This window comes from Rhinolophus ferrumequinum, chromosome 12 (genome assembly GCF_004115265.2).
Source record: "Rhinolophus ferrumequinum isolate MPI-CBG mRhiFer1 chromosome 12, mRhiFer1_v1.p, whole genome shotgun sequence".
In the NCBI taxonomy this organism is placed as follows: Eukaryota; Metazoa; Chordata; class Mammalia; order Chiroptera; family Rhinolophidae; genus Rhinolophus; species Rhinolophus ferrumequinum.
This window is the reverse complement of record NC_046295.1, coordinates 23663462-23677523: the sequence shown is the minus strand read 5'-3', so window position 1 is coordinate 23677523 and position 14062 is coordinate 23663462. Positions and strand designations below refer to the sequence as shown.

General features: G+C 37.3%; 1 protein-coding gene across 5 annotated transcripts in view; it reads right to left on the bottom strand.

The window, feature by feature from the left end:
• Nucleotides 1–14062, bottom strand: part of FREM1 (FRAS1 related extracellular matrix 1) — a 168804-nt gene that overhangs the window by 83837 nt on the left and 70905 nt on the right. For all 5 annotated transcript variants that reach the window (XM_033123895.1, XM_033123893.1, XM_033123896.1 and 2 more), the window contains 6 exons: nucleotides 13543–13751; nucleotides 10760–10853; nucleotides 7127–7379; nucleotides 2755–2949; nucleotides 1424–1609; nucleotides 146–342 (listed from right to left, as the gene is read on the bottom strand). In XM_033123895.1, the coding sequence (XP_032979786.1) occupies nucleotides 146–342; nucleotides 1424–1609; nucleotides 2755–2949; nucleotides 7127–7379; nucleotides 10760–10853; nucleotides 13543–13751 (1134 nt within the window). The remainder of the gene's footprint in view (nucleotides 1–145; nucleotides 343–1423; nucleotides 1610–2754; nucleotides 2950–7126; nucleotides 7380–10759; nucleotides 10854–13542; nucleotides 13752–14062) is intronic.

Here is a 14062-nt window from a genome sequence, read left to right as displayed (position 1 = left end):
TTCAAGTGATTTGCATTATATGACATTATATTGCCCTCCCCATTCCTCATCAACAATGTGTTAAGTACACCTGAACCAATGGAAATGGACTAAGTGAACATAAAAATCAGAAAACGATGAGAAAAATTGAAAATTGTGATCTTACAGTAATATTCTGTACCACAAAGTCAGGAGCTTCATCATTTGTGGGGTTGATTATAATGTAAAATGGTATCTCCAAGGAACGTCGCTGCCCATCTGTGACATAGACCATGAACTGGTCGGCCGTCGGTTCCATCCTCAGATGTCTAGACTGCACATAGTTAATGTGCAAAGCCTTCACATCTTTCCACTGAAAGGAAGCTAGAGCACACACACCAAGATAGAGCAGGTGGGTAAGAAAGGCATTTTTTCCAAGCTACTACTGGTCCTTAATCCTTAACGCAATAGCCTATTTCTCAGCAAAGCAAATAAGAGGTCATGACAGTTGACCTAAGAATCACCTATCAGGGCCTGCTACAGTGACTGTCAGCCATCATCATAAAGGCAGATATCCATAAATCCTAAGGAAGGATTACAATTTACATGGAGAACAGAGAAGTGATAACTGCTAACCAGGATGCAGAGCGACTTCATGACCATTGTTTATGTATTTGGAATGAAAGTCAGTGAGATCTTCTCTTGATTTAAAACCATTTACCTGTGAGTCGTTCTTGTCATGCTTCATTAAGAAAGAGAACATCTCTTTCATATGAAGGCAAAACAAGAATCGATCGATCCCCTGCTACTTGATGTCCATATCAAGCAACTGGTTAAACTGAGTGAAATTGGCTGACATGCTGTTTTGGTATTTTGACACAGCCTTAAATCAAAAGAGAAAAATGCTCTCTGTTGAGCATTAAGACACAGGAAAAATTATGTAAACTTTAATGCAATTAATCTCTTCTCCCCCGGCTTTATTGAGATGCAACTGACATACAACATTGTGTAAATTTAAGGTGATGATTTGATACACACATATATTGTGAAATGTTTACCACAATAAAGTTGGTTAACACATCATTCACCTCATAGAATTACCATTTTGTTGTCGTTGTTATGGTGAGAACATTAAAGCTCTACTTTCAAAGCAACTTCAAATATACAATGCAGTACTGTTAACTACAGTCCCCATTGTATACCTTAGAGCCCCAGAAATTATTCATTTTCATAATTATTATTTTCATAAGTGAATTTTCCATTTATTTTGAAGTAAACTAGCATGCATCGGGAATTTCACAACAAAAAATTAAAATGAAAAACAATAATATTCCAAAGCATCAGCTATAATAATTCCTTAAATGTATATGGTGCTCTGAACATTTTTGAAGACCTGGCCCATGATTTGGCCAATAAGATGCATAAACATAGGCAAGTTATTGCAGGTCATGAAACTGTGACTTACCTATACTTATACCCATATTGCTTTTTTCAAAACCCTCAGAAGGGAGTATGTTTTCAAGGTAGCCAAACTGGGGTGGAGAAACCAAAACAAACTCCAACTCATCTGCTGCAGTGTCAGGGTCAGTGGCTGACAAATGGTTAATGGTAAGGGCTGCTGAAAAACCCTCGTCTACCACAAACATTGTACCTGCATACAAAGAGTAACACAATTATGACTTAGTGTGAAATCCTCTAATCAAAATAGTGAGGATAAAGGGAGTGATTGAAATTCCAATTCAGAGAAGCCTCCCATATGCAAATATACTTCCACGGGAGATGTTCATTTCCTTTGGCATAATTCTCCTTACAGAGAAAATATTCAGGGGCATGGGTGGAATTTAATTTGAATTATGGAATTATGGTGTTTTTTTTTCTGGTACAAGCAAGCCAGACAATAATGGAAAGACAGCAGAAATACTAAATACTCCAGTACAGCCCTTTAGTCATTCTCAAGGAACTCTGATTTCCCTTGTGTCTCTATAGAAGTGACAAATGAAAATAAGAATTGCCAAACTGTTTTAATGATAAGCCACTAAATGTAGTTTATGTACTCTGCAAGATCAGTCGTTACCTCTGTTTGTCAGAGTGTTAATTGCCTGCAAGCTATTATGAATTGTTCATAACAGACTTTTTCTTTTTTCTTTTTTCTTTTTTTTTTTTATGCTGCGGTGCTTAATTAGTCTGTAGGGATAATGCTTCCTTTCCAGAACATTGCTTGGGAGATAGATAGTTTGCAAATTTCAATAACATTCATACATATGCTTGGTGTTTTTTTTTTTCTGAGAGACAGAACATATACATAATGCCTATGAAGAGATGACTTTCTAAAAAGCAAATAAGGTTAAATGTATATAAATGGTCTCTCTGGTATACTCATTCTTTTCTAATAGAAATTATTACGGGTAAAATAAATTACTCTCACTCCAGCAGGCAAATGATATTTTCCCATGTGAAATAAAACCAGAATATTTGAGGATTCCAATGTTGTCATCATCCCAGCACGCGCGCACGCGCGCGCGCGCACACACACACACACACACACACACACACACTCTCCCATACAGAATTATCTAAATTTTTAAACAAGTAAATCCTTTTGCCCTGTAATCTTTTATAGATTTGAGGTTTCCACAAATTTGTATTAAGGCAATTCTTGGAGACAATTCTGTATGGTAGTTCTCTATTTTGGCTATAGGTAAAGTGCATTATTTCACTGAACCACAGGTATGTCACTATATCACTAGATAAAACAAAACAACTTTAACAGAAAAAAAAAAGCAAAACCATTGTCACCTATTGCAATTGAAGGTGGTTGGTTGTCCACTGGATGTACTGTGATGTTGAGATCATACACTGGAAAGGACTCATGAAGAGGAACAGATGGATGAGGTCCATTGTAGCCGCAGCCATTCACAAAAGGGCCTGCTTCTCCATCCGAAACCACTAATGTAATGGTATCGTAACAAGGCACCAGGCCAATCTCGCCACCTGGAAGACACAGCTAGAGCTAAAACCTGACTTTGTAAAAATATAGAAAAATAAAAAGATCAAATCTACTCAAACCTCTTCTACAAGCACAGAATGTCAAGAAAAGGAACTTAGATGGCTAAAATGTAAAACTCAATTTTATCACTATGAAATAGTCATGAAGATAATGCAAAAATGCTTGCCCATCTGTTGCCTTTGGTGAAATTCCTGCCAGACATCTATCACCATACGGAGGGGCAACACAGGGCTAACAAGGGTCTGACAGTTCACAAACGAACAAAGGACAGACCCGAAACTAGACCAATGATGGTTTCATTCTTCCTTCATAATTGTTTAGTGTTGGGACCAACCTTAGGGAGAGCAGAAGGTACCCTTGTCCCTTTGGTAATTGTATGTCCATTTGCATTAACCACCTTAAATTAAAAACCATCAACCACATAGCAGTTCTGAGAAACAGAAGGAGCTGAACAAGTGAAATACAAAGATAATCCCCATTGTTGTCATTTGTTTCAATATTTTCCTCATCATATAATAACCAAGATGTTAACAAAATAGCAGCGGCACCTGGAAAAGAAGTGGTGTTTATTTTCATTTTCTTTTTACTCTTTAGAGCTTACACCTATGGGTTTCAAAATGGCCCCAACTCAGGCACTGAGAAGAAGAAGGAAGATTACACAGTTTTTCAGCGAAGAGGACAATCACTCTTGGGTTACTAACAGCGCGAAAGTAGGAGCGCTCACTCTCCAGGGAAAAGAAAAGTTCTACGGATGTGTTTTTGGTAATTCTCGTGCATCACTCTGAAAGTGCCAAGATGGAAGCAATTATGTTTGAAGTTTCAATGAGACTAGGGCACAAAAGATCAGGGACAGCATCTCTTTTTCACAAGACACACTGGTCACAGCTACAGAGTATCGTGCCTGGCATTATTCTCCCTGTTTAAACAAAGACAAGGAAAATTCAGAGATAATATTATTGAGCAATCAAATGATGAAACGATAAGAAACCTAGGTTTTTAAGGAAAAGTAGAATAGAAGTTTAGAGAATTAGCATTAAACAATCAGCCTTCAACCTTAGGAAAAGTGAAAAAATAAGAAGCCTCTCCTCTATTTATATACATAAAAAACAAATTGGCTTAAAGCATATTTATTCATCATCCATTAAATAAATAGATATTAAATATTTAATGCCTACTATGTGACACCTAGTGTTGTGGGTGTTCTAGCAGTGAAAAAGGCAGACATTTTGAAAATGTCAAAAGACATTTCAAAAGAATGTCAAATGTCAAAAGATCTGCTACGTCTCAGGCGCTGACACAGTCTAATTGTAGAGAAAGAAATGCGGTTCGGTTAGAACATCACAGATGTGTGGAGGTATTAAGTGGAACCACATGAAATTGCCACTATTGAGCCAATGTTTACCTATTAAATGGAAAATTCATATATTTCAGTGTGATTCTGTACAGGGTGCCGAGAGTGAAAGAGATGAGAGTATTGGCTGACACTGGCATCGGGGCAGGGCACACGTGCCAGAGGAAGTCAGAGAAGTCTTTCCAGATGGCAGTGCTGGCTTTGTACTGAGCATTAGATAAGGTAGAGATTTGGGAGATGAGAGAGAGGACCTGTAGGGAGAGAGAATCAGGAAAAGAAAGGGAAAAATCATTCCAGGAAGAGAAGACAGCTGAAAAAAAAAAAAAGTAAACATTGTATGTTCAATAACTGCAATTTTAATATAATGGGAGCATAAGATACTTTTACAGAAGGAGTTGGAAAAGAAGCCTGAGCATTAAGCCACCAAAAAAGGCTACAACACAGATGGAAGAATTCATTACTTCGAAATGGAATATAATCTAAGGACATGATTTATACTTAAAACTCTTAATTATAGTGTTATTTAAAAGAAAATTTTTGGATGACTTCCTGTGTAATGTTGCAAGAATAGCAAATTAATTATGTACTTTTATAGCATAAAAGAGTATATTCACTTATTAAAACTTATGCTTACAACTTTATAACATTCACTAAGTATTTTAATAAACAATTTCAGGTGATAATCTAAATGCAAAGAGTAATCTATAAAACTGTACATACAACATGATTGCAACAATGTTAAAAAATATGTTTAGAAAAAAGAAACTATAATACTAAAATGTTAACAGTGATTATCTCTGAGAGGTAAAGTGAGTTTTCAAAATTTCATTACACTTTTGCATACTTTCCAAGTTTTCTGCAATGAGAATGTATTATTTTCATAATCGTAGAAATCAAATAAAATAATGGTGACAAACCTACTCTTAGGTGGCTTTTATAATCAACAGATGAAGGCAAGAGTAAGTCACTGAAACTTTTGATCTTACAATACTGTGGTTCTTTATACTCATCCTAGCACAGGGCTAAATTACTACCAATTGAGTAATTGCATGAATGTCACAAGAAAATATAACATTCAAAAAAGAAAACACTTGTTAAATACAATATTTCTGCTAACTTAGTAACATAGCAAAAAAACAAAATGTATTTGAAATGATTTGTTCCAATGCCTTACTAGGTGTTATGAAAAAAAATTAGCTAACATTCCCTTATGTGGCCATCATACTAGAAGAGATTTATAAATAAGGCACTGGACAAGAAGACAGATCTCACCCCTAATTTATCAATAGATACATGAGCCGGCCAAAGATGTTAAAATTATGTGACAAACAACAATCCTTGTTTTTTTGGATCCCTTTTCTGCCAGTCTACTTAAAATCTATTGGGGAAATCAAAGAGAAGTACCTAGTTGTACAATCTTGAGAGACACTAAGAGACATCAAGCGCCAGGACTATTTTCCCCAGGACAAGGAAACACCCAATGAAACCTTCCCTAAGACTAAACACAGATAAAGAGATAAGGAGATATCATAAAGAAGAAAGATGTCTGGAGGAGTGTTCAAAATGTGCCATACTAACTAATCGGCATGAGACAACTGGTATCCTAATAACAAACCAGTGTTACTTAAATAACAAATATTATTACTTAAAATGTTTTCAGAATGCTATTTCAAAATGTTCTCCCATTTCCAAATTAATTCTTAGCTATCTCAATGTCCTCTCCTTGAGTTCCCTTCCCCCATCACTGCTTGTATTCTCTCTGCATATCTTTTCAAAGAAGAAAATAATTTGAATTCTGACAACTCTTATTTCCTCTACCACTCACCTGGCCAACATACCCATTGTACTTCCCCCATGGAATTTACAGGCTAGAGGGGCATATGGTGAGTAAACATGAACTGGTAATAGAGGGCAATAAAAGTTAGTGACAGGAAGTATATGGTGTCACTACTAAGGAAGTGTCACCAACCCAGGATTCAGAAGGTGTGTAAGGGGTGATAATGTATAGATGTGTCACACTGTTATCTTTGCATGTGAACGGGTTTGTCTACCCATTTAAATGAAAAATCCTCCACAGCACGGTCTGGATTATGCTCCTTTGCAGCCCACAGTGTCTAGGACTGCCTTGCACATATCAAATGTTGAATAAGTATTTTATTTATTTGAACATTTCCTATGGGAAACAGATGCCACCTGAGAAACAATATAATGCGGTGCCAGAAATGTAAGCACAGTGCTAACAAACAAGCATTTACTGATTCTCTAATCTGTGTCCACCACTGTGGTGTGCTGTGGACAAGTTACAAAAACATAAGACATCACCACTGCTTTTCAGGAACTTAAAAGGCAGGCCAGTTACTTCTTAGGAGCTAGCTGGTGATGAGTAAAGTTTTAAAATTAATGATATAATTATCCTAGGGAGCTTACTTCAGATATTCCTGTTATCGTGTTATGATTTATGGATCCAGAAGCTGTAATGGTCAAATAAAGTTATTATCAAGTTGACCAAAATGAGGATGAGGACATCCCCAGAGTGAACCGAAGGTCTGTGTGGAGCATCATGAAAATAGCAACAACAACACTTGCTCTTCTTCCACTCTTTGAAATTCGTTATATTACTGAAATCAGAACTACTTCTAAGTATGGTGATTTACTTGAACAATGGGATACAGGCTGCTGCTGCTGCTTTTGTAATGGAAGCAAGCATTAAGACTGTTCGATTATTGGAGTCCACAGTAAGGAGTGGGGTTAAGGCTCTGTCAGGTTGCTTGCCTCCCCACACTCAAACTAGTCACAATGCTGTCACTTACCTGTGTGTTTGTACGTCACAGCCCCTGAGATAACATCTCCCTGAGAGAACTGTTCCACTGTGACTCCAGCTCTTCTCACTACCCCGTGCTGAGGTTCTCGAGCAATCATAAACATCAGTTTCAAATCATCACTGTCCACATCAGTAGCAAAAATGTATTCAGAGGTGATGACCACCTCATCTCCCTCTGAGCAATGCATCACGGGGATGAGATCAGTCTTTAGGATTGGTGGCTCATCATTTACGGGGAATACCTAAGAAGGGGAAAAAAAAATCACGTTTTCAAGAAAAAGAAAGCAATGACAAATTGCCCAACTGGTAATCCACAGCTCATAACTGGAATGACAGGCATTTTCAATCTTCCAGACACAAGAAACAATAGCCATGGAATTTGGCCAAATAGTCTGTATCTTTTAACTTTCCCCACATGAACCATCTTGCAAGAAATGACCCACAGGAGAGACATTTTAGGTAGGAATGGGAGAGTACAGTTATGATTCGGGACTCAAATCTCTCGTTTGTTTCTAGACAGACAAAATATAAATGTAATATAAAGCATTCTTCACGAAAGCCCCTATTTTCCTTCATTAAATTCACACGTATTCAAGAGGAAATCTGGTCCTTGTGGTCTGATGCATTTACATTTACCACATCAAAAGTTATTTATATTTCAAATTACTTGGTGATTACAAAGCTTCCCTCTACACTCAACTTCCTGCCACCCAGGAAGTTTCTCTGGACTTACAATAAGCAGCAGCTGCATTTCAACATTTTGAGTTAAATCTGAAACTCCATAACCATTAAATCAATGCCAGATTTCAACTTGACAAAACATTTTTCTCTCACTATCATGAAAATAAAGCTCCAAGTAGAAGGGAAAGAAAAGCAACATGGGATCACACTGGCTCTCTGAATTTAAAAACATGATGGAGAAATTTGAAAAAGTGTATCTTCTAAATAGGAATGAAGGACATTGCTCCCCTCAGTTCACAACCATAAGTGAAGTCGGTGTGTGCTGCAAGTTCACTTATCAACTCCGGCCTGTGAGTACTCTCAACCCTACGTTTCCTTCCCCCATGCTTCAGCCAGTGGGATCTTTTCGAAATGCAGCTTCCATAAAGTCACTGCCCCTGGGAACCTTCAATGGCTTCCCAGCACTTCTCCTAGAATGTCTTTGGCCTCATCTCATGCTATGGGGTACCTTTGCCACCCCACAATATTTTCACCCCAAAACACTACATTCCTCACATCTCAGGTCCATTTTTGCACCCTCTCTCTGCCCTTACCTGGTTTGCTCTGCCCCCAGATCTTTGCTTGGCTACCTCCTCCTAGGGGTTCCTCAGGGAAAACTTTCTCGACAACTCAGACTCATTTAGGGACTTCTACTGTTTACTCTCTTTTAGCACCCATTTATTTGTAGAACACATCTGTATTTTAACTAATTATTTCAGTGATAATTTGTTTAATGCCTTCATCTCTTGCCTATAAGCTTTAAAAGAATAGGGACTTTATTTGTCGTGTTCATCATCATATACCAAGCATCTAGCATAGGACCTGGCACATAGAAGAAACTTATTAAATATTTATGGAACAAGTGAATGTAACTGTATAGGTATGCATGCCCTGGTTATCCTGCTATTTAAAGTTGTTTAAACTCTACAACAAGTATAAATGAAATTATGTTGACACTTTAATGAAGAAAGGGATGGGGTTATAGAAACCCACTTATTTAATCAAAGTTAAAAAAAAAAGTACCCTGTTTCCCCGAAAATAAGACCTAGCCGGACCATCAGCTCTAATGCATCCTTTGGAGCAAAAATTAATATAAGACCCAGTCTTATTTTAATATAAGACCAGGTATAATATAATATAATATAATATAATATAATATAATATAATATAATAAATATAATATAATATAATATAATACCGGGTCTGATATGATATAATATAACATAATACTAGTTCTTATATTAATTTTTGCTCCAAAAGATGCATTAGAGCTGATGGTCCGGCTAGGTCTTATTTCTGGGGAAACACAGTACACAGAATTCTATTTTCTATTGGCTTATTAGGAAACAATATCTTTGTTCAAGTCCTCCGAGTAGATTCCTGAAAGACCCTCTTTATTATTGTTCTTGACTCTATCAGATGAATCTCACAAATACATGCATGATGACCATCTTGTAGCAGTTCATAAAATAGCCTTAGGTTTCCAATGGATGACCAACTCTAAAGGCAACAGAATTAAAAACATTCCCCCTGAATAAAAAGCAATCACAAATAATTGTCCAAAACTTGCTTGTACCTCTGACTGGCTATCAAAGGTCATGCCCTTTAGTCTAAAAAGTAACAATAAACACAGTGTTTTCCTCAAATGCACTGCTTATTGTCATTCATAAGAAAGTGGTCACCGATAAAAGATAGGGTTGGGTTTTCTCCCCTGAAATTCGCTTTTCAAGGCAAAAAACAAAAAGCAAAAAAGCAGTGACTCAGAAAAGCTTTTTCTCTATATAAAAGTCTGCCAATAGATGAATTTTTTTCTTTTTGCAGCTGAAATAACACACTGCTTGCCCTTCATCTAGCCCTCCAGGCCATCATGAGGATTACGAGGGAAAATGGAAGGAAGGGGCTCTGCCTTGTGATTGTCATGGATGCGTACTCAAGGGACTTTAGCAAGCATAATAATCACCTGGTAATTTACACCTGTGCCAGTGGTAAGGAGGAAGAAACCATGGCGCAAGTCGCAGAGAAGGGAGGTGCCAGCCCAGGGCTACACCAAGTTAATGACTTTGACCGAGTCATTGAATCTTCTTGGACTTATAAAATGGGGATAATTCCTTCCCTGTCTACTTCTTAAAACACTAGATGGATGTGATCATTCTTAATTAATTATTAACTGTAAAATCTCTTACAAACACATGATTATTATCACTAATGCTAATTTCTCATCACAAAGACCTAGAGACAAAATTCAGACAGAAACAGAATTTGGTACAGTAAGCATAATTAGTGGCTCTTTCAAGAGCATGATAAGTCTTTCTGCAGACCTTTGTCACTAAATATAAATACCTGCAAATCTTATGAGTTATGCTTATGGACTTGGGTTGTCACTCAACAGAGAAACTTGGGGGTTCCCATCAGGCCTTTGGGCATGTACTCAAACTTTATTGCCAATTTTTCTTCATTTGTCCAAAGGGGGAAAAGAATCATCTCAAACAGACCTTAGGCCAGAGGTATATAGTACAAAGGGGCACCACACACATACAGTCATCCCTCCTGCCATACAACAGGGAGAACCCCAATATGCTAGCCTAATCTGCCCAGCTGCTAAATAAATATTTCTGAGTGTTACTGAAAAAAATATTAGAAATAATTTATATGTGGAACCAACTGATTTTTAAATTAAGTATCTGGGTTTGAGGTCAGAGTAGTTCTATCTTTAAATGGACTGGAGCGAGAAAGTGGGATGCCCATTTCACTAATACAACTTTGCTTTCTGAGACGTTCAAAGACGTAAGCAGGCATGCTCTTGCTTTGGAGCCGGTGTGTTTCACGTTCTATCAGGGACTGAGAGGCTTCCAAATCAGATGCTTTAGTTCTGTCTGAACCAGAGAGGAAATTTTCTACTCACCTCAACGTGTAGAACAAATTCTATTGAATTTGTGCCATCTGTGACCTCGAAGAATATGTCATCCTGAAGAATCTCAGATCCATCATGCTGATACCTGTGGGGATGACATTTGTCACTGCCCTCTCAAGGCCACTATGAGAATACATTAAGGTGCCTGACACGGGAGCTCTTCCATGGCTTTGGCCATATATTTATTAAATAAATAACAAAAAACACAGTATAATCATGAAGTCATATATTGAACTATTCAAGTATCCCTAAATGTAAAATTGCTCTGCCCAAGAAAAAATGTTATATGCATTCATAATTTGACCTCAAATCTAAAAGCAGCCTTTCAGCTTGGAACTGTGACAGAAGGAACCACTTGATGCAGCTCTGTCTACTTACAGAAAACACTGGCTGGGAACAGGCGGACACTGGCACCGAACAGTAAACAGGTAAAAGTGGAAGCCTATGTGGATTTTGATGATTCTCCCTCCTGCCCCACTTTTCAGGCTAATCTTTCTGCCTGTGCTCTGTATCTCTTCAGCTCTTCTCCAAAACTTTGATTTATGAATTATTTATTGCCTCTCTCCTGCTATTTTCACTTTTCCATTTACTAGCTCTCTTCCTCTCAACCTATAAAAATTCCAGATTTAAAAATATTTTTCCTTGGTCTAGGCTTGGCCCATCTTCCTTTAATTCTCAGTCAAGTTTCTTAAAGGAATTGTCTAATCCTAGACTTCCCATTTCTTCTCCAGCCCACTGCAGTGATACATAGTAAGTCCTAAATAGCTGTTGAATTAAGCCAAACTTTTAGCTTATTAATAATCTGTTCAAGATACTCAGGAATGGAAAAAAGTCTTAGGAAATGAAATTAGAAGTTGCATTAGAAGCCAGTCACAAAGCACTACATGTATGATTCCATTAATATGAAAGGCCCAGAATGGGCAAATCTACGGAGACAGAAAATAGATTAGTAGTTGCCTGGGGCTGGGAAGGGAAGCTGAAAGGGGGCGAGGGGGGGGTGCAGATAAAGGATACAGCATTTCTTTTTGGGGTAATGAAAATATTCCAAAATTGATTATGGTGAGTTACCCAATTTTACGATTATAATAAAAGCCGCTGAATTTCGTATTTCAAGTGAGTGAATTGTGTATGCATGGCATGTAAATTATATCTCAACAAAGTTGTTTAAAAAAAAAACAGAACAAAAAATAATTTGCATTAAAAATAGCATAGTATATTGAACATATATAATGTTTACATATGAAAAAATTTGAGGGCTAAAAGGTATTTTACTCAGGACTAGTCTCACCCATATTCTGGCCAGGGACTCAGGTTGAAATTCTACTCCAACAGTAAAGAAGGTCCACCACCCACCCCCAGTTTCCTTCCCATAAGCTGCCTCCTATATTTTATTTTGTCGTGCTCCCTAATATTTTCATCAAAAATAGATTGATATGAGATAACATGTTAATCCTATCTTACCATGCTAAAAACCCTAAAAGGGCCAAGTGGGTCTAGAAGTACATATCCAAAAGTATGGCTGGAGAGTCACACATAACTTCTTTCCAGACCAGACTTCTCCATACACTAGCTGAGTGACATCAAACTCTTTGTGCCTTAGTTTCTTCAACTGTCTTCTGTGAATAGAACCATCTACCTTATCAGGCTTGATTGATGTGTGAAAATTAAATTAAAAAAAACATAATTAGAAATCTCTAAAAGAATGCTTGAACTACTTGTGCTGGCAAATATTAGTACTTTAATTTTTCTATCCATCATTCACTCCCTAGTAAGAATTACTAAAACAGGGCTCCCTAACCATGTTGCTAGGAGCTGAGATCTCAGGCAGGGGGGCAGGGGAAGAAATTTTAATGAGGATAAGGGTGAGTAATGAAAAGAGGTCAAGATATTGGTGACCGTAAAAAATATATATGTATATATAACTAAACTGTCAGATGAAATTGATCTTTCTCTGCACAAATCCTAGTTCCTAGTCAACTTCCAAGTGTGGAACTAAGCATTCAATATCTAATACCTTCTATTATACTTTACCAAAAAGGCCAAAATTACTATTTATAATTCGAATTTGTAAGTAGAAATTAACCTGTATGTCAGGCTACCTGACCATTGCTTTTGAGTATCTTGCATTGTTTTACAGAGGTTTTGTTCTAGATTTTGTAGAAAAGTTTCTTACAGAACCATGAAAGACCGCAAGGTAAAGGGAACTACCATGGGACCATGGGGCAGGGATTTTTCTATCCCTGACTGTCACTGAGCCAAGTACCACTTCATGCCCTATCTACCCAGCCTACCTACTCATTTGCTTCCAAATCCCCTTCCCTGTAGACTGGAATAAAAATTTACACTAATGACATTGATCAATAGAGTTCTATCCCTGAGTTTCCAGGGTTATGAAATGGCTTTTCTTAAGCCAAGTTCAATTATGTAGATTGGTTTTATAGAGGATTTCAGTCCATATTCATCTACTCTAATTGTTACCTCTTGCGATATGTGCAGTTTCAGCAAATTTAATATTCAAGGTAATGAATTCTTGTTGTTTAACTATCCATAAAGTCATTCCCACTGGTACAGCAAGCCAGAGGGAAAGAAAATGTCTGGAGGAAAATTAAAAGTTCGTCATTTCTAATTTTCAACTGACCCTTGAGAGTATTAAATGGTATATTTGATAATTCTCAATGAATTAGATAAACTTCTTTCTCTTTCTCTGCCTAACAATCGATCCAGATGGGAGCCAAAGCATGTAAAGAAAAAAAAACAACAGGAAATGTTCTAACCTGACTTTTAAGGCATGGAGGACTCCCCAAGAAAATGTGACCCCTGCGTTTAGAGGAAGCCCATTCAGCTCCACCCTTCCATGCTGAGGCAGTCTCTGCAGGGAGAGGTTGATGTTGTCCAATTTGGTATCCTCATCAGAAACCAAAATGTGCTCTGTGCTGATGATGCAGTGACCTCCCTCAGCCACTCTCAGAGACTTGGTAAAAACCTAGAAAGAACGAAAGAAACATTTAGTTTGTTTGTTGTTGTTTTTATTAAATTTACTGGAGTGACATTGGTTAGTAAAATTATATTGGTTTCAAGTGTACAATTCTATAATACATCATCTCTATATTGCATTGTGTGTTCACCACCAGAGTCAATTCTTCTGTCACCATATATTTGACCCTTTTTACACTCTTCCTCTACCTCTCCTCCCCCCTTACTCTCTGGTAACCACTAAACTGTTGTTTGCATCTATGAGTTTTTGTTTGTCTGTTAGTTGCTTTCTGTTTTATATCCCCCATATGAGTGAAATCT